This window comes from Vulpes lagopus, chromosome 3 (assembly GCF_018345385.1).
Source record: "Vulpes lagopus strain Blue_001 chromosome 3, ASM1834538v1, whole genome shotgun sequence".
Lineage (NCBI taxonomy): Eukaryota > Metazoa > Chordata > Mammalia > Carnivora > Canidae > Vulpes > Vulpes lagopus.
This window is the reverse complement of record NC_054826.1, coordinates 84961502-84986290: the sequence shown is the minus strand read 5'-3', so window position 1 is coordinate 84986290 and position 24789 is coordinate 84961502. Positions and strand designations below refer to the sequence as shown.

Genomic DNA, 24789 nt, shown 5'->3' with positions numbered 1-24789 from the left:
TCTCTCTCTCTCTTTTGTTCTTTTGTTTTGATTTTAAATTCCACATATGAGTGAAATTATGTGCTAATTATCTTTCTCTGGCTTATACTCTCTAGATCCATCCATGTTTTTGCAAATGGCAGGATTTCATTCTTTTTATGGGTGTATAATATTCCATTTATATACTACATCTTCCTTATCCGTTCATCTATTGATGGATACTTGGGCTACTTCCATGGTTTGGCAATAATGCTACTATATGGTTTATAAATAATGCTACTATAAACATAGGGGTGCATGTATCCCTTCAAATTAGTATTTTTGTATTCTTTGGGTAAATACTGAGTAGTGCAATTGCTGGATTATAGGGTAGTTCTATTTTTAATTTTTCAAGGAACCTACATACTGTATTCCACAGTGACTGTACCAGTTTGCATTCCCATTAAGTGCATGAGGGTTCATTTTTCTCCACATCCTCACCAATGCTTGTTCCTTGAGTTTTTCAGTTCAGTCATTCTAACAGATGTGTGGTGTTAGCTCATTGTGTTTTTAACTTGCATTTCCCTGATGATGACTGATTTTTGAACATCTTTTCATGTGTCTGTTTTCCATCTGGATGTCTTCTTTGGAGAAATGTTTGTTCATATCTTCTACCCATTTTTTTTTTAGTTGGATTATTTGGGATTTTTTTGGTGTTGAGTTGTGTAAGTTCTTTATATAATTTTGATAGTACCCCTTTATTGGATATGTCATTTGCAATACCTTCTCCCATTCCCTAGGTTGCCTTTTAGTTTTATTGGTTGTTTCCTTTGCTGTCAGAAGCTTTTTATTTTAGTGCAGTCTCAGTAGTTTATTTTTGCTTTTGTTTTACTTGCCTCAGGAGACCTATCTAGAAAGCTACTGCTATGGTCAGTGTCAGAGAAATTACTGCCTATGCTCTGTTCTAGGAATTTTATGGTGTTAGGTATCACATTTAGGTTCCTAAAACATTTTGAGGTTTTGCATACAGCGTAAGAAGTCCGGTTTCATTCTTCTGCATGTAGCTGTGCAGTTTTCCAACACCCTTTTGTTGAAGACACTTTTTCCCATTAAATATTCTTGCCTCCTTTGTCAAAGATTAATTTACAGTAGCATTGTGGATTTATTTCTATGCTTTGTATTCTGTTCTGTTGATCTGTTTGTTTATTTTTATGCCAGTACCGTACTGTTTTGATTACTGCAGATTAGTAGTAATAGAACTTGAAATCTGGAATAGTGATCCATCTGGTTTTGATTTTCTTTTTTATTTTTATTTTTATTTATTTGTGATAGTCACACAAAGAGAGAGAGAGAGAGAGGCAGAGACATAGGCAGAGGGAGAAGCAGGCCCCATGCACCGGGAGCCCGACATGGGACTTGATCCCAGGTCTCGAGGATCGCGCCCTGGGCCAAAGGCAGGCGCTAAACCACTGCGCCACCCAGGGATCCCTGGTTTTGATTTTCTTTTCCTTTTTTTTTTTTTTTTTTTATTATTTTCTTTTCCAAGATTGCTTTGGCTATTTGGGGTCTTTTGTGGTTCCATACAAATTTTTGGATTTGTTTTTTCTAGTTCTTTGAGAAGTGCTGTTAGTATTTTGACAGGGATTGCATTAAATGTGTAGCTTGCTTTGGGTAGTTTGGACATTTTAATATTTAATCCGTAAGCATGGAATATATTTCCATTTCTTTGTGTCGTCTTCAGCTTCTTTCATCAGTGTTTTATAGTTTTCATAATATAGGTTTGTCACTTCTTTGCTAAATTTATTCTTAGCTACTTTATTATTTTTGATGCAGTTATAAATGGAATTATTAATTTCTCTTTCTGCTGCTTATTAGTGTATAGAAGTGCAACAGATTTTTGTATATTGATTTTATGTACTGAAACTTTACTGAATTCATTTTTCAGGCCTAGTAGTTTCTTGGTGGAGTCTTTATGTTTTTCTACATAGAATATCCAGTAATCTGCAAATAGTGAAAGCTCTTCCTTACCAATTTGGTTGCCTTTTATTCCTTTTTATTGTCTGATTGCTGTGGCTGGATGTCCAGTACTACGTTGAATAAAAATGATGAGAGAATAGATGTTCGTCCTGTTCCTGACCTTAGGGGAAAAGCTGTTTTTCCCCACTGAGTATAATGTTAGCATGGGTTATGTATATAAGGCCTTTATTATGTTGAGGTATGTTCCCTCCAAACCTACTTTGTTGAGAGTTATTTATCATGAATGGATGCTGTACTTTGTCGAATGCTTTTTCTGCATCTGTTGAAATGATGATATAGTTCTTTTCCTTTCTCTTATTGTATGATGTGTTGCACTGATTGATTTGCAAATATTGAACCACCTCGTAACTCAGAAATAAATCCCACTTGATCATGGTGAATGATTTTTTTTGATGGATTGTTGGACTTGGTTTGCAAGTATTTTGTTGAGGATTTTTGCATCTGTTTGTGAGAAGTATTGGCATTTAGTCTGGTTTTTCTTTGATTAAAAACATTTTTTTAAATTATTTTTTTTATAGTTCTGTTTTTTAGTGGTATCTTTTTCTGGTTTTGGTATCAGGATAATGCTGGCTTCAGAGAATGGATTTGGAAATTTTCCTTCCTTTTCTATGTTTTTGAAATAGATTGAGAAGAATAGGTATTAACTCTTAGAATGTTTGGTAGAATTTGCCTATAATGCTATCTGGTCCAGGAGTTTTGTTTGTTGGGAATTTTTTGATTACTGATTCTATTGCGTTCTGGTTATCAGTCTGTTCAAATTTTCTTTTTCTTCTTATTGCTGTTTTGGTAGATTATATGTTTCTAGGAATTTGTCCATTTCTTCTAGGTTGTCCAATTTTTTGGCATATAATTTTTTTGGCATATAATTCTCTACAGTTGCTTGTATTTCTGTGGTGTCCATTGTTTTTCTCTTTAATTTGCCATTTTGTTTAGGTCCCCCTTCTCTCTCTCTCTCTCTCTTTTTAATGAGTCTGGCTGGAGGTTTATCAATTTTGTTGATCTTTTCTAAGAACTAGCTCCTGATTTAATAGATCTGTTCTATTTTTTTAAATTTTATATCATTGGGATCCCTGGGTGGTGCAGCGGTTTGGCGCCTGCCTTTGGCCCAGGGCGCGATCCTGGAGACCCGGGATCGAGTCCCACGTCGGGCTCCCGGTACATGGAGCCTGCTTCTCCCTCTGCCTGTGTCTCTGCCCCTCTCTCTCTCTCTCTCTGTCTCTCATGAATAAATAAAATCTTAAAAAATAATAATAATTAAATTTTATATCATTTATTTGTGCTCTAATCTTTATTATTTTCTTCCTTTTGCTGTCTTGAGTTTTGTTATTCTTTTTCTAGCTCCTTTATGTGTAAGGTTAGGTTGTTTGAGATTTTTCCTGCTTCTTGGCATCGGCCTGTATTGCTCTGAACTCCCCTCTTAGACCTGCTTTTACTGCTTCCTCAAGATTTTGGACTGTTATGTTTTCATTTTCCTTTGTCTCCATGTGATTTTTTTTTATTTCTTGTTTATTTCTTGGTTGACCCAGTCATTGTTTAGTGGAATGTTATTTAACCTCTATGAATTTGTGCTCTTTCCAGATTTTTTCTTGTAGTTGACTTTTAATTTCATAGTGTGTGGTCAGAAAAGATGCATGGTATGACTTCGATCTTGAATTTGTTGAGGCTTGTTTTATGGGATGATATGTGATCTGTTCTGGAGAATGTTCTGTGTGCACTTGCAAAGACTATATATCTGCTGTTTTAGGATGGAATGTTCTGAAAATCTCTTTTAAATCTATTTGGTCCAGTGTGTCATTCAAAGCCATTGTTTCCTTGTTGATTTTTTGTTTGGATGATCTGTCCATTGATGTCAGAGGGGTGTTAACAGTCCCCTATTGTTATTATATTCCTATTGATCAGTTTTTATTTATTTTATTTTATTTTATTTTATTATTTTATTATTTTATTATTTATTATTTATTTATTTATTTATTTATTTATTTATTTATTTATTTATGATAGTCACACACAGAGAGAGAGAGAGAGAGAGAGAGAGAGAGAGGCAGAGACACAGGCAGAGGGAGAAGCAGGCTCCATGCACTGGCAGCCCGACGTGGGATTCGATCCCGGGTCTCCAGGATCGTGCCCTGGGCCAAAGGCAGGCGCCAAACCACTGCGCCACTCAGGGATCCCCTTTAATGTTTGTTATTAACTCTTCTGTGTATTTGGGTGCATAAATATTTGTAATTGTTATAACATTTTCTTTTTTTTTTTTTTTTTTTGTTATAACATTTTCTTGGTGGAGTCTCCCCGTCATTATTGGATGGGGTTCTTCTTTCTATTATTACAGTCTATTTATTTGTTTATTTATTTGTTTGTTTGTTTATTTATTTATTAATTATAGTCACACACACAGAGAGAGAGAGAGACATAGGCAGAGGGAGAAGCAGGCTCCACACACCGGGAGCCTGATGTGGGATTCGATCCCGGGTCTCCAGGATTGCGCCCTGGGCCAAAGGCAGGCGCCAAACCGCTGTGCCACCCAGGGATTCCCTACAGTCTTTGTTTTAAAGTCTATTTTGTTTGATACAAATATTACTCTGGCTTTCTTTTGATGTCTATTTCATGACAAATGTTTCTTCATCCCCTCACTTTCAGTCTGCAGTTGTTTTTAGATCTCAAATAAGTCTCTTCTAGGCAGCATTATAGATGGGTCTTGTTTTTTTATTCACTCTAATTCAGAGACATCTAACCTATATCTTTGGATTAGAGCATTGGTCCATTTACGTTCACAGTAGTAATTGATAGCTATAAATTTATTCCCAAGTTGTTCCTTGCTTTGTGATTGTTTTGCAGTTTTTCCTGATCCTTTTTTCTCTTGCTATCTTTCCTGGTGTTTTGGTTTTCTTTAGTGATACACTTGGATTCCTTTCTTTTTTTTTTTTTTATTTTTTTTTTTTTTTATTTTTTTTTTTTGGATTCCTTTCTTTTTATTGTTTGCATATCTGTTGCTGGTTTTTGATTTGTGGTTACCGTTAGGTTTGTACATAACATCTTCTGCATGTAACAGTCTATTAAATTGATGGTCACTTAAATTTGAACCCATTCTTTATTCCTTTCTGCCCGAGATTTTAGGTATATGGTGTCATATTTTATATCCTTTGTGAATCTCTTGACTGATATCTACAGATATACTTATTTTTATTGCTTTTGTGTTTCCCACTTTTCATATTTTATTTATGGTCTCTTCTTTCCACTCAAAGAGTCCCCTTCAACATTTGTTGTAGTGTGTAGTATGACCACTGATGTAGTGGTCATAAATTCCTTTAGTTTTTGTTTGAGAAACTCTTTATCTTTCCTTCTATTCTGAATGATAGCCTTGCTGGATAGAGTATTCTTGGCTGCAAATTTTTCTTTTCAGCACTATGAATATATCTTGCCACTTTCTTCTGGCCTACAAAATTTCTGCTGAAAAATCAGCTTTATGGGATTTCCCCTTGTATGTAGTGGTTTTCTTTTCTCTTGCTGCTTTTAAAATTTTTTCTTTATCACTACTTTTTGCCATTTTAATTACTGTGTGACTTGGTGTGAATCATGTTGGGTTCATTTTGTCGGGGGATCTCTTTGCCTCCTGGATCTCAATATCGATTTCCTTCCCCAGATTCAGGAAGTTTTTAGCTATTATTTCTTCAAATAAAATTTCTGCTCTCTTTTCTCTTTTTTCTTCTTCCAGGATCCCTGTAATTTGAATGTGATTATACTTGGGCTGAAGGCGGTGCTAAACTGCTGAGCCACCCAGGCTGTGCTACCCCAGTATTTCTAAATGATTTGTTATTAAGATTTGCTTAAGTCAGGTTATTGCATTTAGCATCAAACTTTAAAAAAAAAAAAAAAAGCTGCTAAGGATTTTGATTTTAGCTCATTATACTCTGCTAGTCAGAGGACACAGTGCAGTCAGCAGTCACTTTAGTATTGATTCCATGTTTTAAATTCAGGGTGCTTGGCTGCCAGATTTGACTTGAGTTTTTTAGTCTTCTCTCTTCTGCCTTCTGTTAGAAATACTAGCAAACACTGAAATGATAAAATACTGGCAGCAAGTAGCACTTTAATCTGTTAATCTTTTTAATGATTAGGGAAATATCTCTTATTATTATTACTTATATTCTTCTACCTGACAGGAAGATATTTATTCTGAAAATTTGGTTAAATTTACTTATGTTAAAATTTATCATGGAAACATGAAAATATTTTAATAGGTAATTTGCTGTACAACAGATTCAGATGTTGGAAATCAGTCCCCTGGACTGGTCAGAGGTTCAACCTGTGATCTTCTACTTTCAGATATGATTTTTGTTTAAAATTATATTTGATAAACCAGTGTCATGATTTCTAGATTTGTTTATTAAAGCCTAAAATTAATTATTGGCTTTGTAGAAAAGCAAGTTGGATCTACATGTGAGTTTTTTATTAGTAAACCCTGATTATCTATCTAGAAAGTAAACTCTAGGTGAATCCTATGGACCAAAGAACTAATTCTTTCCATTTTAATCCCAAACTGCTTTTACTTTAAATGTCAAGTTAGGGCAGAAATTAAGATTGAGCATAAACTATTTCAAAGAACTTTGAAATTTTTTAAAGCTTCTGTTTCTGGGGTAAAAGAGTTTATGGAAAAAGTGATTTTTGTCAGGTTTTTTTTAATCTAAAAATTATGTAAACTATTCAATACTGCATTGAAGGTTTAAATTATCTGATTTTGACACTCTTGCTTTGTGTGTGTCATTCAGTTTGCTAAACTATGGTTTACAAGTCTGTAAATTGCTATAATTCTTTACCCTGTATCTTAAGGAGGTAGAATGAAAATAGAATTTAAATATTCATTAAAAAATATTCACTTTTTTCATCATAGAATAAAATAGTCTTTGTATTTGGGCAATGGCATTACTAATTTGTGAAGAAATCTCAAAAAAAAATGAAGATCACTTTCTAAATTTTTCTTGTTATTCTTTTAAGAGCAAAATTCCAGTCGGAATTAAAGCTGGGAGTTCTAATAAGGTGAGTCACTTTTCTTCCTTGAATGTTTTTGCTTTACATTGTGAAACTTCCCATTTACTGCTTGACAGGGTTTTTGGAAGAGAACTGTACTGTGGTTAGGTTGGAATGGGCACATTTTGCCCCAGAGTCCCAACCTTCTGATTCTTGCAGCAAGCAGAGACCTTGTATATTTTTTACAGTTAAATGATGTAACTTCTTTTCAATTCTGTTTTCTCTAGAAGAATATCCTGGTGTAACTAGTGTCAGATGGCCTATGCAACAGGTGTTTTATCATGCATGTATTTTTTGTCTTGTGTTTCAACTAGTCCACCTGTCATATTCAGGATTATATTGTATAAACAGTTATCAGGGTATTTTGAGTGTAATACTTTTAAAGGGCATTAAAATATTCCTTTTTTAGAGATTACTCTTTTCCTCTTATTTTTTTTTAATGCTTTTGCTCTTAGAAGCAGGCCATAATTTTACTTAGCCATGTGTGTTTTTAGATAGAGTTTACTTCTAGTTTTTTCTCTGTCATGTACACATGATAAAGATCATCATATCCTCTCCCTTTGCTTCCTCTCTCCCATTTTTTTTCTGTATTTTCTCCCCGTGTGGTCTTTTGTTTCTGTTCACTCTTTTATTTGTATTTGTTTCAAATATAAAATAAAGTATTAGAGACATTTGGAATCCCTTGTGGACTCATTCCCAATCCCATTCCCTTTTCTTCCCTCCCCAAAGACAGCTACTTCTCTGAAATTGATGTGCATCCTTCTGTGATACTTACTTCTTTTGCACATGTATCCACAAATAATAGATATATCCTTTTTAAAAAAAAATTTTATTTATTTTTTCATAAGAGACACAGAGAGAGAGGCAGAGACATAGAGGAAGAAGGAGCCTCCCTATGGGAAGCCCAATTCAGGACTTGATCCAGGCCCTTGGGATCAGGGCCTGAGTTGAAGGCAGATGCTCAACCACTGAGCCACCCAGGCACCCCTGGATAGATCCTTTAATACGAAGTTTTAAAACATTAAGATTATAATTTTTTATGTCTTCAGGTTAAAAACATTTTAACCTGAAGTTATTTTTACTCTATATACTTCTGAAATTTTGTCTCTGTTGATACGTGTAGCTTTGTTAATTTTAATAGTTGTGTAGCATTCAATTGTATATCATTGGTTAGCTCTTCCTCTGTTGATGGACATATCGGTTGTGTTGAGTTTTTTGTTATTACAAGCAGTGATGTACTAGCCTTTTTGTCCTTTGTCTCGTTATGTACACATGGAAGAGTTTTCCTAGATTGGTATTTAGAAGTAAGGTTGCTGGCCTGTGCCTCTCTTAACATGATGAGATAGTACCAAATACCTTTCTAAAGTGATTGTATCTTATTTTTGGTTTTGTTTTTAAATGTTGCTCTGAAAAAAAAATGTTGCTCTGGATGTAGTTTCAGTTGTAAGACTGCTGGTTCAAGGGTTTCTGCATTTTTACAGCTCTAGGTAAATATTGTCTTATTACTTTCCCAAGAGGCTTTTCTTGGTTTACACCATCACCAACGTACCAGTGCTAATTGTTTTTAATGTCTTATTTAGTTGGTGAAAATTTGCGACTCATTTGGATTTTTATTTCTTACATAAGTGAGAGATTTTGATAATAGAATGTATCTGTCTCATCACTGACAGATTGCCAGTTGAATTTGAAATAAAGAGAAAGGTAATATTATTACTAAACTTACAATGAACTTCCTTTCAGTATTCGAAAGTGGCAAACAATACCAAAGAATTAGAAGATTGTGAGCAAGCTAATAAACTGGGAGCAATTAACAGCACGTTAAGGCAAGTTTTATTTTAGTATAAAAAACATTCTCATATTTAGTATATTATATCAGAAATCTTCTGTTTTTCATGTGATTTTGATAAAACAAACAGTAAAGTTTCAAGTCATTCTTAAAAAGAAGTTATTCTTTATCCTAAATTCCATGATTGCTTTGTTTCCTTCTCTTAGTGGATTTGTTCTTAAATTGTAGGATGCATCATCAGTAGTAGCCTTATCAAAATGTAAAAATATAGAAGATTGCTTAACTAGCAGGGTTTATGAATCCATTCTTCCTGGTTATTATAAAAGGAACGTGAACCTCTAAGTCTTTTGTAAATAGTAATTCAATCTGTAAGTTCTATTTTGAACAGGAAAAGTTATGATTACCATAACTATTAAGTTTCATAGATTTTTTTTTTCCTATTGATTTTTCCTTATTTGCTCTAAGTAAAAACCTGATTGGAGGCCAACATACTTCATTAGTGGTCTGAGATAATGTACTATGAAATGACTGAATATGTCTATAGTTGGGAGTAAGGAATGGATTATTACTAATATTCTTTTTAATTTCCCTATTTGTTTAGGTTGTCATTTGTGTACTATAATTGTTAAAGACTTAATGAAGTTAGCAGTTTATTATTTATTGAAGAAAAATTTTAATACAGAAAAGTAGAAAAGATGATATAATAACTACTTGCTATCCTTTATTCCAAGTGAAAGATGTTAACTTTCTCTACCATGTTTTTAAGAAAAGATAAATTTGAAATCCCCTGTGTCCTATTTCCCAATCCTACCTTCTTTCCTTCTTAGAGGTAACTACTATCATGAATTTGCTATATACCCATTTATGCTTTTGTTTTTATTATACATATAATATTTATTTTATATATGATTTCATTTTTCCCTTATATAATACTGTATTTAACATTCTTAAAAAAAAAACATTCTTCAACTTTATTTTTACACTGTACATTTTTCTTTCTAGATCTATCCATGTCAAAACTTGGAGATTTGTCTCATTCTTTAGCAGATGAATGGATTTTATCATATAATTATACCCTGTTTTACTTATCTGTTCCCCTACTGGTAGACATTGGAATTATTCAAATTTTTTACTTCCACAAATTATGCTACTGTGAGCACTCTTGATAATTTCTTTTGGTGTACACTAGGAAATTTGGCATACACTAGTAAAATTGCTGAATCTTAGGATTGCCCACATATACCTATTCTTGATATTGCCAAATGGCTTTCCAGAGAACTTGTTTTGTTCCCTGCAACCTTGCCAGAAATTGATATTTGTATATGAAGTAGTATCTCATTTTTAAATTTTTATTTTGTTGATTACTAGTGAGTTTGAGCATTTTTTTATCTGTTTATTGAATATTTGTGTTTCTCATTCATTCAATAAATGCCTACAATATGTCAAGCACTGTTGTGGAGTATAAGACATGTAGTGTACATGACAAATTCTTTTTCTTGTGAAGCTTAATTCTCTTTGAGATATGCAGTAAATAAGTAAAATATATGAGAAGTAAGTAAATGATGATGAATGCTCAGGAGAAAAATAGAGCAGAGAAGAGTGACAGAAGGCTAGGAGTGGTGGGGCTAGGGACAAGGAAGTTGCACTGTTCTAAAGTGGATGGTGCAAGAAGGTCTCAGTGATACTGGGACATTTGAACAAAATACCTATGAAGGCATAGGTCATAATATGGCTGCTTGGGGGAAGAGTATTCTAGGCATGTTTAATTGTTAGTAAAAAGGAGCCATGGCAGGAGTGTGCCTGGATTATTTGAGGAATCACAAGAAGGCTAGTGTGGCTGGAGAACAGTGGTCAGGGGCAAAGTAGTAGAAGACAGAGTCAGAAGATGCTAGGGTTGGGGGCAGGTGTAGAGTGGAATGGAGATCTTAAAGACAATTATGAATACTGCTTTTAAACTGCATGGAATGAAAAGTCATTGGAGGATTTTGAGAGAATGCATTGAGGGAACCAGGTGTTATGTTGTGGAAATCTTCTGTGATCATTGTAGTAATCCAGATAAGGCATAATGGTGGTCTAGTTAAGGCTAGAGTGATAGCAGTAGAAATGCTGAGAAGTGGTTAGATTCTGGATAGATTTTGAAGAGAGAGCTGGCAGGATTTGCTGAAGGATTTGATGTGAGGTATGAAAAAAGATAGGAGTTATGAATGACTGCAAGATCTGAAACTAGAAAAATGGAATTGCCTTTTACTGAACTGAAGTTATTTACAGGAGGAACAAGTTTGATGGAAAATTATAGTTCAACCTTGGACTCATTACATTTGAGCTGCCTATAAGACATCCAATTGGAGATGTTGAGCAGGTAGTTGGATACACAAGTCTCAATTTCAGGGGAGAGAAAATGTGGGAGTCATGTGTGAATATATGGTATTTAAAAACCATAAACCTGAATGAGGTTACCCAGGAGAGAATATAATTAGAGAAATCGTCCAGGGATTGGGCCTTAAGTCATTATAAGAGTTTAGGGTAAAGTGCCTGTTTGTATTTGCTGTTGTTTCTCCATGGAGGTTGTGGGGGGCGGGTGGAGATAGAGCGATGTGTGCTTTTAAATTATTATTAATTTATAGTCATTCTTAATATAACCCGGTATAATTCTTGGCTCTATGTGTTGTTAGGGCTTGTCTTTCAATTTTGCTTATAGATATTTTATTGAAGAAAAGTTATTTTTTTAGACTTTCAAATTCAGGTATAACACAAATATATGATAAAGTATACAGATCTTAAGCATAAAGATCAGTTTAATTTTATAAAGTGAACCCAGCTTTGCAGCAACCATTCAGAACAATATACTTGCTACTGCAAAGATTGCTGTGTACTTTCCTGGCCATTACCACTATCCAAAGTTAACCATGATTTTAAATTCCAGTAGCAGAGGTTAATTTTGCCTGTTTATATAAATGAAATAATATAGAATGAATTTTTTTGTGCCAGGCTTATTTTATTAAAACATCATGTCATGAGAGTCATTCATGTTCTTGAGCTTAGTAGTAGCATTTAATTCTTTTTTCATTGATATAGTATTCCATAGTTAAGACTGCACCAGAATGTTCCCATCCTATCATTGATAGTTGAAGTTTTCGACTTTGTAGCCATTTCAAAAATTATTGTGTTGGACATTTGGTAGTCTCTTTGGTATGCATTTCTGTGTAGAGTATACCTAGAAGTGGAATTAAGTAATGCTCCCAAGTGGTTTTCTAAAATACTCCTAAAATACATTGCCACTAGTAGTGTTCAAGAGTTCCTCATTCTACAACTTCTCCAATAATTGACACTGTAATTCTTAAACAGCTTTATTGAAGCTTACTTGATCTGTGGTATACTACACCTATTTATATTATACCTTTTGATGTTTTGACAAGTATACACTCATGAAAATCAGCATAATCAAGATAGTTATCCTGTCTACCACACTGAAAAGTTTTCTCATGCCCTTTGGCAATCACTCTACCCCATTCTTTCCTGCCCCTGCATTTCCACTTCGAAGTCTAATACTTTAACTCACAGTGCCATCTTGACAGGAAGTCCTGGGGTAAGTCCAGGAAATTCTTATGTATGTAGCTTGGCATCCATCTTCAAACTGACTTTCAGAAAAGCTGGACTGGGTTCCTTCTAACTCATTTGTAAGCAAAACTGGGCCAGCTCTGTTAGTGTTAGATTAGCATTCCCTATCTCTCCTGCTGCCATGGCTTTCAAGCAGGGTTTAGGATGAAACAGCAAAGCATCATCACATAAGGATGCTCAAGAAGAAAGTCCCTCTAAGTTAGTCATATTATTAACAAGAAAATAGGAATGTGTCACAATTGCTTTGTTGTTGACTATTTTCGACAGAAGACTTATCTAACTAAACATAACAATACGTTTTATCTTAGCTATAACTAGAATTTAGGCATTCTTGTTTTATGGCATCCTATATTCCAGCTGAGTCAACTATGATACAAGTATTTCCATTAAGTTTTATTAAGTTAATTAAATATTCCCATAGGAGGAAAATAATCCCAATGTGAATTAAATTGGAAATGTTTATTGATAAAGTTGATGTAGTACAGCCAGTCTTATACACTTGTCCTCGTGGTTATGTTATGTAGCAGTCTCTCAAATACAAAGTAAATTATTGGCTATGACAGCAACAATTTAGGAACTACCTGGTTTATACTTGGCACACAAATTTTTTACCTTGGTTATTTCCTATTGTGTAGTAAATAAAGAAGAATAGTTCTCTTATAGATGTTGCCATTATGTATTTAAGATAGAGAAGGTTTGAATATAAGTTAAAATGGATGTAGGACAAAGTTTATTTGAATGACTGTATTGTTCCTTTATCAGTTCTTTAAGTAGAGATCTTGATTATAGATTTGGTTAAATATGAGGTAGTATGGAAAATGAATGATATACCATGATAAGAGTGACATTGGTGTTACCAGTGAATACCACATTGAAAAGAAGATTCTAGAAATGTAGTTTTTGGTATTTTTGTCCTGTAAATACAGCAGCAGTTTAAGTTAAAAGAATTATGAATGTAAATTTAACTTCTACTTTAGAAAAAAATGTTTACTATAATTTCCAAGTTAATTCAAAAGGCAAGCTTGACTTTTATGCTCAACTACATCTCATATATATTTGTAAGTTAATTTTCTAGTTAAAGTAATTATTGAACTAGGGCTAATAATAGTTTTAGTATAGTTAAATAGAAATCCTTCATGGAAGTTAATACCTATGTTTTTCATATAACTTCTTATTCCTTCATGTCATAATTAATTGAATTTGTGAGCTATCTAAAGACATGATCTCAGAATATCTGTTTTTAATTATACAAGATAGAGTGCAAACATTTTCAACTTCAGATTTAATTATTTTTCTTTTTTATTCCTTCTTTCCCTAGTAATCAAAGCAAAGAAGCTTTCATTGACTGGGCAAGATACGATGATTCACAGGATCACTTTTGTGAACTTGATGGTAATAAAATAAACTATTGTAATTAAATTATTTTAACCTTAATCCTTTCATAATAAATTGAAATCAATGAAAATATAATCAGTTATAACTTGAAAACACTAGATGTTGTGGTGGGCATCCTATTATTCATAATGGTACCTATTGAGAGCTTATGTTCCAGTTGCTGAGTGCCTTAAATACATTATTTCTAATCTTTACAGTTATTTTAGTAAGTATGTATAATTTCATATCTGAGGAAACTGACTAACTTGCCCAGGATCACACAGTAGCAAGAGGCTGAAACAAGATTCAATTCCAGATCTGACTGGATTCCATACCTATATTTTTTTACATCATGACACACCATCTCCTGTGGACCTCTATTTTAAGCCACTTACTTTAGGTCTGTGAACATAAAAACATGTTCACGCTGAAATTTTCTGGAGGCCTCAACAAACTAACGTAAAGACACTTTGCAATTTTGGGGAGGACTCTAATGTGACTTTCCTACAACCAGTCCCCTTTCCAAGAGTCCCCTGGAATGGTACAAAGAGAGGGCACTGTTTAACATTAACTACCATGACTCTTACTTCAGAAGGTAATCAAAGTGACTCAAATTTTTTTATCTGAGGAGAATATTCCCCAGAATTGTGCTAAATAGGCTTAAATCATTCATTTGGCCTCTCTTTACTTTTTACCTTTATATTGTGGGTGGTGGAAAAGAATTGGGGTTCTGGCATGCATAGATGGAGATAGCAGGAGTTCCTCCGAGTTCTGAAAGCACCTAGAGTAGTCATACAGCTTTCTAAAGAGTTTTAGAAGATTCATCTGTGGAATTGTGCTATTAATCCAATCTACAATGGAATAAGTTACAGTGAGCTCCTATAATGGCACAGCAAATTGAGAAGCTGCCAGGAGGTGGACTGTTATCACCATGGTTTATATGGTTTCAGCAAGAACTTTTTTTAAATGATTTTATTTACTTATTTATATATTTAGAGAGTGTGAGCAAAGGGAGAGGTAAAGGAAGAAGGAAAGAGAGAATCCTAGGCAGACTCTGCACTGAGCATGGTACCTGACTCAGGACTTTTTTTTTTTTTTTTTAATTTTTATTTATTTATGATAGTCACAGAGAGAGAGAGAGAGAGGCAGAGACATAGGCAGAGGGAGAAGCAGGCTCCATGCACCGGGAGCCCGATGTGGGATTCGATCCCGGGTCTCCAGGATCGTGCCCTGGGCCAAAGGCAGGCGCCGAACCTCTGCGCCACCCAGGGATCCCCTGACTCAGGACTTGATACCATGACCCTGAGATCATGACCTGAGCCTAAATCAAGAGTCAGATGCTCAACCATCTGAGCTACCCAGGTGTCCCCAGCAAAGATATTTTCAAGAGATCTGAAAAATAGTTTCTTTGGCTATTGGGATATAATAATGGAAATTTAATAAAATACTCCTGTTATGATATTTAGAATTGGCACAGGTTTCATTAAAGCAAGCTGTTGTACTTAGGTTAAGAATTGACATCACTGCTTACTCTTTCATTTGCTCTTTGATTGTCATTCTAATTATATTTAGTGTTCCACACAAATGGTCACTTCTTGCCAACTTCTCATTTTACCTATTCTTTGATTAAAATTAAAAACTTTAATTTTAGTAGCACTTAGTTAACAGATTTTTAGATTAAAAAATAATTTCTGTGAATATTTCTCTTAGAGTAAACAATGTGAAAATATATTTGTTTTATAGGTATTTAACAAAAAATGCTCCTCGGTTGCAGGGATCACTTGGTATGATCAAATTGATGTACTCAGATACCTCTCATCAATATAAATAATGTTAATTAACAATGTTAACATTAGCTTCTTATATTCTAAAAATGGAAGAGATGTCCTGTAATAATTTACATAAAATCATCCCCTAAAATTTTTAGGAGTACATAATTAAAATAATTAGTAATTTTTATATTTTGTATAGTCCTCAAACATACAAGCTATTCTTCTCAGTTGGATTACTGCTACTCCTCTGGGTAGTAACATTCATATGTGTCCCAATTATTTATACATACAATTTTAAAAACAAGTCAGAGTAGCTTTAGAGTCATTGTTTATTTTCGTTATCTAAAACCATTGGATTAAAACAATCTAAAGAATATTCACCCCAGCTTATTGGAATATATCTATACACCCCTGTACTCTATTTTTTGTTCTTTCTTTGAAAGGAAGATGATCCTTGCAGATCAAATAGTAGATTTTTAAATAATTTACCAGTTTAAGGTAAGCTGCTTTCCCTACTCCTGTTTTGTCATCGCTCCGATTGTCTTTATGCATGGCTTCTTTTGCTTCAGGTTTCTGCTGGAAGGTCACCTCCTCAGAGAAGCCTGCTGTCACCTCCCTGTATAAAATAGTAACCACTGTCATTCTGATGGTTGGTACTGCTGCCTGCTCTCAGAGCCCTGAGAACTATCAGAGTATGGGAGAGGTTATTTGTTTGTCTGTTTGTTGTCTGCTCCAACTAAATTGTCAGCTACCTCAGGGTATGGGGGTTTGTCTTTCTGGTTCATTACTTTATCCGTAGTACCTAGAACAGTTCCTGGACATAGTACATGCTCAATAAGTATTTGCTGAATGAAGTTGTTGGTTCATAAATAATCTAAATAGTATGACAGAGGTTTACTTTTATTTTTTCCCCTTAAAACATGTTCATTACGAAATTTAAAATATTGTTTAAAATAGTAGTTTCCAAATCTGGCTGTGTATCAGAATTACTTGGGAGCTTTACAAACTATAGATTCTCCTCACTTGAGTAAATTATATTTTAACAATGCATTGCTAGTAATCTGGGATAGAGTTGGTTATGGAGAGTTGCAGGCTCAAACCTGAGTCTACAGCAGTATTTTTTTTTATCTGTGACCATAAATAAAAAGCCTGCATGCTAAATTGGCTTATGCTATGTTTGAAGAGATATTTGGCTTGGGAAGCGGGAAGCAGTGTCTTGCATCCTAGAACATAGATGGCTCAAAACACTTAAATTAAGACAGTGAAAAGAAAATTCAGTTGGGGGCAGCCCAGGTGGCTCAGTGGTTTAGCGCTGCCTTCAGCCCAGGGCCTGATCCTGGAGACCCGGCTTTGAGTCCCATGTCGGGCTCCCTGCATGGAGCCTGCTTCTCCCTCTGCCTGTGTCTTTGCCTCTCTCTCTCTCTTTCATGAATAAATAAAATAAAATCTTTTAAAGAATTCAGTTGGAAAGGAAAAAAGATATACTTGAAAAGGAAGAGAAATCATTAGTTGAAATTGATGAATTCCCAGCATTAGGTATTTTGATTCAGTGGAAATTCTTTGAATCTTAGGGAATTGTTAGCATGATCAAATAGAACAGCTTTGGAAGAGCTTTATAAAGGGAGGAAAAAGAGAAAACTTTTGGGGAGAAGGACAGATCAAAGGTCCAAAGAGCATTATCCAAATGAATGATATAGCTGTGCAAATAGAAAGAAGTTGTAATTTATGGACTAATTAATGAAAATTATGTCACAGGTGGCCCCAGGGGAAGGATAGGGGTACCAGCACTGGTGTGTTTGTAGGGGGAACTCAACCTGTATATGCTCCCCCTGTGCCACCCCCCGCCCCCTCCGCCGCCCTCACTTCCATTCCTCATCTAGATGTTATGAAGTTCTTGTCAGTGTAGGTCAGGGATTGACAAACATTTTCTTCTGCAAATGGACAGATAGGAAATATTTTAGGCTTTGTGGGCTATCTGGTTTCTGTTGCAACTACTCAACTATGCCATAATTGTGTGAAAGCAGCAAATGAACATGGCTTATGGTCCTATAAAACTTTCTTTCCAAGTTACACACACCAGATTTGGCCCATGGGTCATAGTTTGCTAACCCCTTCTATAGGCTAACATGACCCACCTTTTCATGATTTGGAAAAGTATTAGCATTTTTCAAAACCACGCAAAAACAACAACGCAATTTTGGTTAAGGGAATACACACTAAAGACATTGAGAATATAAGTTTTATTTATTTTTAATAAAGATTTTATTTATTTATTCATGAGAGACACACACAGAGAGAGAAGCAGAGACACAGGCAGAGGGAGAAGCAGGCTCCATGCAGGGAGCCCAATGTGGGACTTGATCCAGGGTCTCCAAGCTCAGGCCCTGGGCTGAAGGTGGCGCTAAACCGCTGAGCCACCTGGGCTGCTGGAGAATATAAGTTTTAAATCAAGCTTTGATAGGACTGATTTAACTCTTGTGATTTGTCACTTCCTTAAGGTATAATGATTTAAAAATATTTTAATATCTGGATCTTGTTTTCTTTATTGGTTGGTTAGTTGCTATTGTTGGGTGAAGAGGTTGATATTAGTCTGATGTGTACATTCATAGATGACCCTACACATCTGTAAACTTACATGCACACACATATTCTTTACACATTGGACATTTATACCCCAGTTAATATGTTTATGGTAGGTCTAATATTTATAAAGCTTATATATAATCAAATCAATTTTGCAAATGAGTCTAATATATTTTGAAAAGATATAAGAGTAACTAGTGAATTGTAAAACTTTTATTTGAACTTTAAGAGCTACACTCTTACTAATTTTATAATTTGAATCTTTTTTTAATGAAGATTTTTCTAACTATTGCTTTTAAGTCTTGAATCAATCCATGACCTTGGACAGCTTCTGTTCATCTGTCTGTAAATTACCTGTTTTCGTGCCTTAACTTGTAGAATATCTATATAATGTTAGGGCTAGAAATAGAGCCACTGTTCTTCCATTCATGTTTCTATGTCTGTAAGTTAGGTATAACTGATTTAGTAATGATAACTTGTAATTAGCTTTGTATTCTTTGTATTTCTTTACAAAAGTGCCAAGTAGTTGTTGGAAAGTATGGATCAGGATGCCATGTTCCTCTTATGGTTATACATAATCTCAGCCTGTGATCACTGATTGCTCAATGAATGTTGTTGGCTGACAGAAAAATACATTATTAGTAATGAAAAAAAGAGGGACCAGATTTTAATGACGTATTTGGCCACTGTTTTAAGTCAGGTGCCTGCATACTATTGTTTTAATCTCATGACACGAGAAGGTAAGAAGCACACAAAAGAGTACATCTGTGCCAACATAAATAGTGGTTCAGTGTCCATGTATTATGATCATATGTTTGTGAAGCATGGTCATTATAATTTTTCTATAGGTATGAAAGCATATATTTCCCCTTTCTACCAAAGTAAGCCTTAATAATTAAGACCGTTTTTATCTTTTGTATTCCTCAGAGATCTCTATTAAAATGTCTAAGTAGTGGAGATCTAGTAAACATTCATTTGGCTTTCAACACAGAAAATGGTTATTTAGGGACTCCTGGGTGACTCAGTTGGTAAAGGGTCCAACTCTTGGTTGCCACTCAAGTTGTGATCTTACAGTTGTGGGATGGGGCCCTGTGTGGGGCTCCATGCTCAGTGTGGAGTCTGCTTCAGATTCTTTCTCCTTCTCCCTCCCCCTGTGCTCCTCCCCACTCATTTTCTCTCTCTCTCTCTCTCTCTCAAATAAATAAAATCTTAAAGAAAAAGAAATATTTAATTTTAAATGTCTTAAGTTCCTAAAGTTTTGCCTACTGTGTATTGGCTTCAGAGGGAAAAAAGTACTTCTGTATGTTAATAGTGATAAAAAAAATAATAAAATCTCTATTTTTTTTAAACTAGAGCATTGTGTAAGTCTATGATCATATTTGAATCACAAAGTTATTGAGCCATTTATTTCATAAGTTGGAAATAGAAAACAGTAGGAAAATCTATATTTTTAGTACAGTATATGCTTAACAAAAAGTTTCCAAGCATGTGTTTAGGTAGGTGGATGCACAAGGAAGAAATCAAATCAAGTTTTAGAACAGATTATGATTCTGTTAGGTCTTTCCCATCCTGGATGGTTAAAACATAAGAATGACAAATACCTTTAAGAAGGGGAGGAGTGCTCTCTTACTTGAGAGAGCACTGAGTATCCGAAGGAAAGGGAGGAGTTGTTTTTTCCTCTCACAGAAGCATAAGTTATCCTGGGTCAAGTACAGGCACAAGTGTGCTAACCACTCTACCATTTAAGTTGGAGATTACTTGAAAAGCATAACCTTTCTCTAACCTTTTAGTAGTTCTGTTTGTGTATAATATCACATTTGAGATAACTGGTGACATGTGACTGGTTTTTACGAACTGTTTCTTGTTCAGATGAGCGATCTCCAGCTGCTCAATATGTAGACCTGTTGCTGAACCCAGAGCGTTACACTGGCTATAAAGGGTCCTCTGCATGGAGAGTATGGAACAGCATCTATGAAGAAAACTGTTTCAAGTAACTGGAAGGGGCAGGGGAAGGAGGAGGAATGGCCAAAGGGAGGTGGGAGGGAGGGCAGTGTGGTTCTTCTGGGAAAGGATTACATAAAAAAGTCAAACCATTTTGTTTGAGTTTCACACTTGCTTTTTCAGGCCTCGCTCTGTTTATCGTCCTTTAAATCCTCTGGCACCTAGCCGAGGTGGGTTTTTCATAAATTTTCAGGCTTCTAGAGATTATTTACAAAATGTCTTTGTAACTAAACTGGAGTAAAATTTCAACTATTTTATATTTTGCTTGATTTGAATGATCAAAAGTGTAAGATTAGTTTATAGTTCAGTCTCAAGATTTCTACATGTTTTATATAATTACTGATATATGCCAGGCCCTAAATACAGTAAGAGTTTTATGGGAAATAAATCTGAACCTATGAGTAATCCATATATATCAGAGGGTTTCCTGGAGAACTCTTAAAAAATTTTGATGCCCAGGGCCTATCCTATACTCATTAAGTCAGAATCTGTGGGATTAGACCCAAGCATTGGTGTTTTTTGTTTGTTTGTTTGTTTTGAATATCCAGATGGTTCCAGTATGCAGACAAGCTTGAGAACCTGTGGCTCATAACATACTTCTCAGGCTTGAGCATGCATATAGTTTACCTACGAGCCTTGTTGAAAATACAGGTGCTGATTCTGTAGGCCATTGGGTAAGGTCCAAGATTCTAACAAGCTCCCAGGTAATACCTGGCATGCTGGCTGATCCATGTACTACATTTGAGTCCTACGGATGTAGAGGAGTTTAGGAAGTTTAGGCAGTTGCCTGTAGCACTACTGTAAACCTGCACTGTCCAAGAAGGTTACCACTTGCTACATTGGGCTGTGGAGCTTGTGAAATATAGCTGGTGCAAAGTCAAACGTTACATTTTTATCTAATTTGTTTAAATTTAAAAACTGCAGTGTCATTAAACAGAAGTTTATTGTTTTGATAGGACTATTTTTAACTCTGGCCTCATGTAATGTGTAATTGTTGCATTGTAGTGCATGTATACTTTTTCACTTCTTAAAATGTGGGTACTAGAAAAAAACTTTACTAGAAATTTTTATTAGAAAAAATTCAAAATTACATATGTGACAGCGTTTTTGGAGGTTAATCAACATAAAACTGGGCACAACCTCAGTCTGTTAATAGCAAGGAGCCAAACCCTGGGAGCAGCCCTATAATTGACTTGCCATTCCGATGTTTTCTTTAGACCAGGATTGATTTAAGAACTTGAATTTCCTGGTCTCGATTATATTTTTAAGGCATTTCTGAGAGCCAGAGAGATTCAGAAAGGTTGGCGAATGGACTGCTGTTAGATGCTCACTATCTCACAATGTGACAAATGTTCTTCCCCAAATTCATTCTGACACTGCCTGGAAAAGGGAATTGGATCACGAAAAAGGTTTTTCATGGTTTCTTATCCTTTGTCCCTTTTGCTGCGTTTATCTTATAACTTACTATTTTAAAAATGGAAAGAACATACACAAAATGGAAACAAAACAAAAGTTATATACAACAAAAAGAGAAGGCTCCTTCCCCACCACACCCCAGTACCCCCCATGCCTCCACACTCCTCTGTTACATTATATAGTGATTGGAAAGTATTCTTTCAGATCTTTTTCTATGATCACTTTTGTTTTATTGGAGTTAAAATATTTTTTTTTAATTGAGGTGTAATTGACATACGACACTATATTAATTTCAGGTGTTCAATATAATGTGTAGATATTTGTGTATATTGCAAAAAGATGACCCAGTAAGTCTTAGTTAACATCTGTGACCATACATACAGAATTTTTATTCTTGTGATGAGAACTTTTAAGATCTAGTCTCTTACCAACTTCCACATATGCAATACAGTGTTATTAACTGTAGTTGATATGCTATACATGGTATCTCCAGGACTTAATAAGTTGGTACCTTTTTGACGCCCTTTATGAATTTCACCCGCTCCCCAATCCCTGCCTCTGGCAAACACCCATCTGTTCTCTGATCTATGAGCTTGAGGGGGTTTGTTTCGTTTTTAGATTCCACATATAAGAGAGCTCATACAGTATCTGTCCTCTGACTTCGCTCAGCATGAGGTCCTCAGAGTCCATCCATGTTGTCACCAGTGCCAGGATTTCCTTCTTTTTATAGCTGAATAAAAACCTTTTCAGGCAGAAAATATAGTTCACTGAACAAAACCATCTCATCCTAAGAAATCCCTCACGTCCATGTTGTGACAAATTAGAGACATGAGAACACTGGAATGATGAGAGGAAAGAGAGTGCCACATAGCAAAAGACAGGGGCAGAAGGAGAGGGAAGGAGAAAACCGTACTAAGAACAAAGGGAGATGGAGGACCAGGTGAGGGGAGAGCCGGGGTCCTTTCTGTGGGGTGAGAAATCCATGCAGTAATTAAGCTTGGGCTGATGCTATTTGTGTGCTGTCTCCACTGCAACAGCTCCTAGTGGTTCACAGCTCCCTAACAGTCTCAGCTAGATGACTTGCGTACTCTTGCTGAGCCAGACAGCTAGGCTTCTCCAGCTAGCTTTCCAATAGCTTTTGAACAACAGAAACTTTCTTTCCGAAAACAAAACCCTGTATCAGAATTCCGCATTACAAAGCCGATAAAGGCAGAGCTGCTGTGGCTCTGTAGAGCTGGAACTCTGGCTTCTTCCCCATGTCTGGGCAGCTCTGTGGCACCCCCAGGGAGGGTTTCACTAATCACAGTTCGGGAAATAATTTTCTTAAGGTGTATATAGGCTGAGGAGCAGTAATTTGAAAGAGAAGAGAGAGTTGTGTATGTAACAATGAAAGGAGTGCCTGTGTCCGTTTGTTAATTATTGAAACTAGTGATCTTTATGAGTATTTTTAGATGCTTTCTGATATTATTTGTTATATAAAACATATGAAAATCTTGTACTTTTTTGGCCTCTATTCTTATTAAGAAGTCTCACTTGCAGGATGACTACACACTGACCAAGGTTTGTAGTATAATTAATAGTTTAACACACAGTAAGTTTTAATCTCATATTAAAGTAAATGGAATTGGAATCTGAACCATGGGGGACAGTTTCTAAAATCCTGTTTACTATTTTCTCTTTCAGGCAAAGATGATGGTGAGTTAAAACTCTCATATTTCCTCCAGTATAGAGGAAATGTTTTTAATGATCAAAATTTGATCTTTCCTCTGTTTAATCCAAAAGAAAATGTTTTTCCTATTTTTTTCAGAAATAGCTACCAATGAATGGTGACAAAAAATAAATAAGAGTTTTATAATGTAATTTACCCTATGTTTAAAAAACTATTAATTCCATTTTACTTAAATGTTTAGGATAGAAACCAGGATTACATTCCAACTTCCCCGTTTTCTGGTTTTATTATAATCTACTAAAATATATTCTGAAGAAATGCAGGGAAGTTAAGATAGTTTTACTAGATAAGTCTTGTGACTTTATTTTCTTACTGAGTTTGTAATGTATAACCTCAGTTAGTATGATACTTAATCTGGTGAATAGTGATTTATCAACAGTTGGTTACTCAAGGTTATCTGATGAATATCAGTCATAAATTGCCCCAGAACAGTCAAAATCATTATTTCAAATGAATGTTTGTTTATCTGTGTTCAAGGACACAGTGACGGGCATTGTGCAGGATAGAAAGATCTGTGAAACATGACTCCTTTGCTCCAGGAGCTAACAGTATATAGCAGGAGAAGCATTATACATAATGATAAGAAGTGCTGCACATACGTAGTACAAGCAGTAGGTGCTAGAGCTCTTCAGAGGTGGGACAGATTCCATCTCCCTGGAAGGATCTGGTGTCTTACTGCAGGAAACAGCATTGGAGAGGAGTTTTGGATAATGCGACGGATGTAGGCTGGTAGAATTAGAGATCCTGTGTGCTATTAGGATAAAATAGCGTGGACCAAGGAGTTGAAAATGGAAGAACCAAGCATGTCTGGGGAGACCCTGTTAGCAGTAGGGAAGACTTTATATAGGAGTAGTTTAAGTCAGAAGGACGGGAAGCCAGATTATTGAGGACTTGGGAGCTCTACTTTTTCTGATAGCATTTCGAGTTTCTTGAGTAAACAAGTGAGATTATGATGAATGACCCTTGGAAGAATATGTTGGATGAATTATTCTGTGGGAAGATGTTTGTGTAGTTTGCAAAGTGGCAAGACTATCAGAGACAAAGCAATTCCCCACCATCTAATTTATCCCCTAGACTCCTTGCTCAGCTCATCTGTGTGTGGAGTTTTTCCTTTGCTTTGCTTTTCTCAATTAAAGATAGATAATTCACAAAGTGCATTAACTTTTAAATCTCTATTGATTGCCGTTTTTATTCCCCTCAGAACAGTATTGGTCTAGAAATAAATCTTTTAGCATTAGTACACAGGTAAGTCAGGTCCCTCTGTATTCTAGTCATTGACTTTTCTGAAAAATTGTCTTGAAAATTAAGGGATTTTAAAATTACCCCTTGAAATTTAGTCGTCTTAGATAATCAAAGAAATATACCTAGCTTTACTGCTCAGGGAAAAAAAAGGATAATTACTAATTTGATTTTTGTATTATAATTCACTGCTTTTTTCTAGAATTTTTAAGGAGTTCTGTGATTGTTATCATCAGAAGCAAATTTAAGATTTT

At 35.1% G+C, this 24789-nt stretch overlaps 1 protein-coding gene across 2 annotated transcripts in view; it reads left to right on the top strand.

The window, feature by feature from the left end:
* ERO1B (endoplasmic reticulum oxidoreductase 1 beta) overlaps positions 1-24789 on the top strand; it is a 58545-nt gene that overhangs the window by 19134 nt on the left and 14622 nt on the right. For both annotated transcript variants that reach the window (XM_041748073.1, XM_041748074.1), the window contains exons 4-9: positions 6985-7026; positions 8758-8840; positions 13740-13813; positions 20020-20140; positions 20275-20321; positions 23251-23262. In XM_041748073.1, the coding sequence (XP_041604007.1) occupies positions 6985-7026; positions 8758-8840; positions 13740-13813; positions 20020-20140; positions 20275-20321; positions 23251-23262 (379 nt within the window). The remainder of the gene's footprint in view (positions 1-6984; positions 7027-8757; positions 8841-13739; positions 13814-20019; positions 20141-20274; positions 20322-23250; positions 23263-24789) is intronic.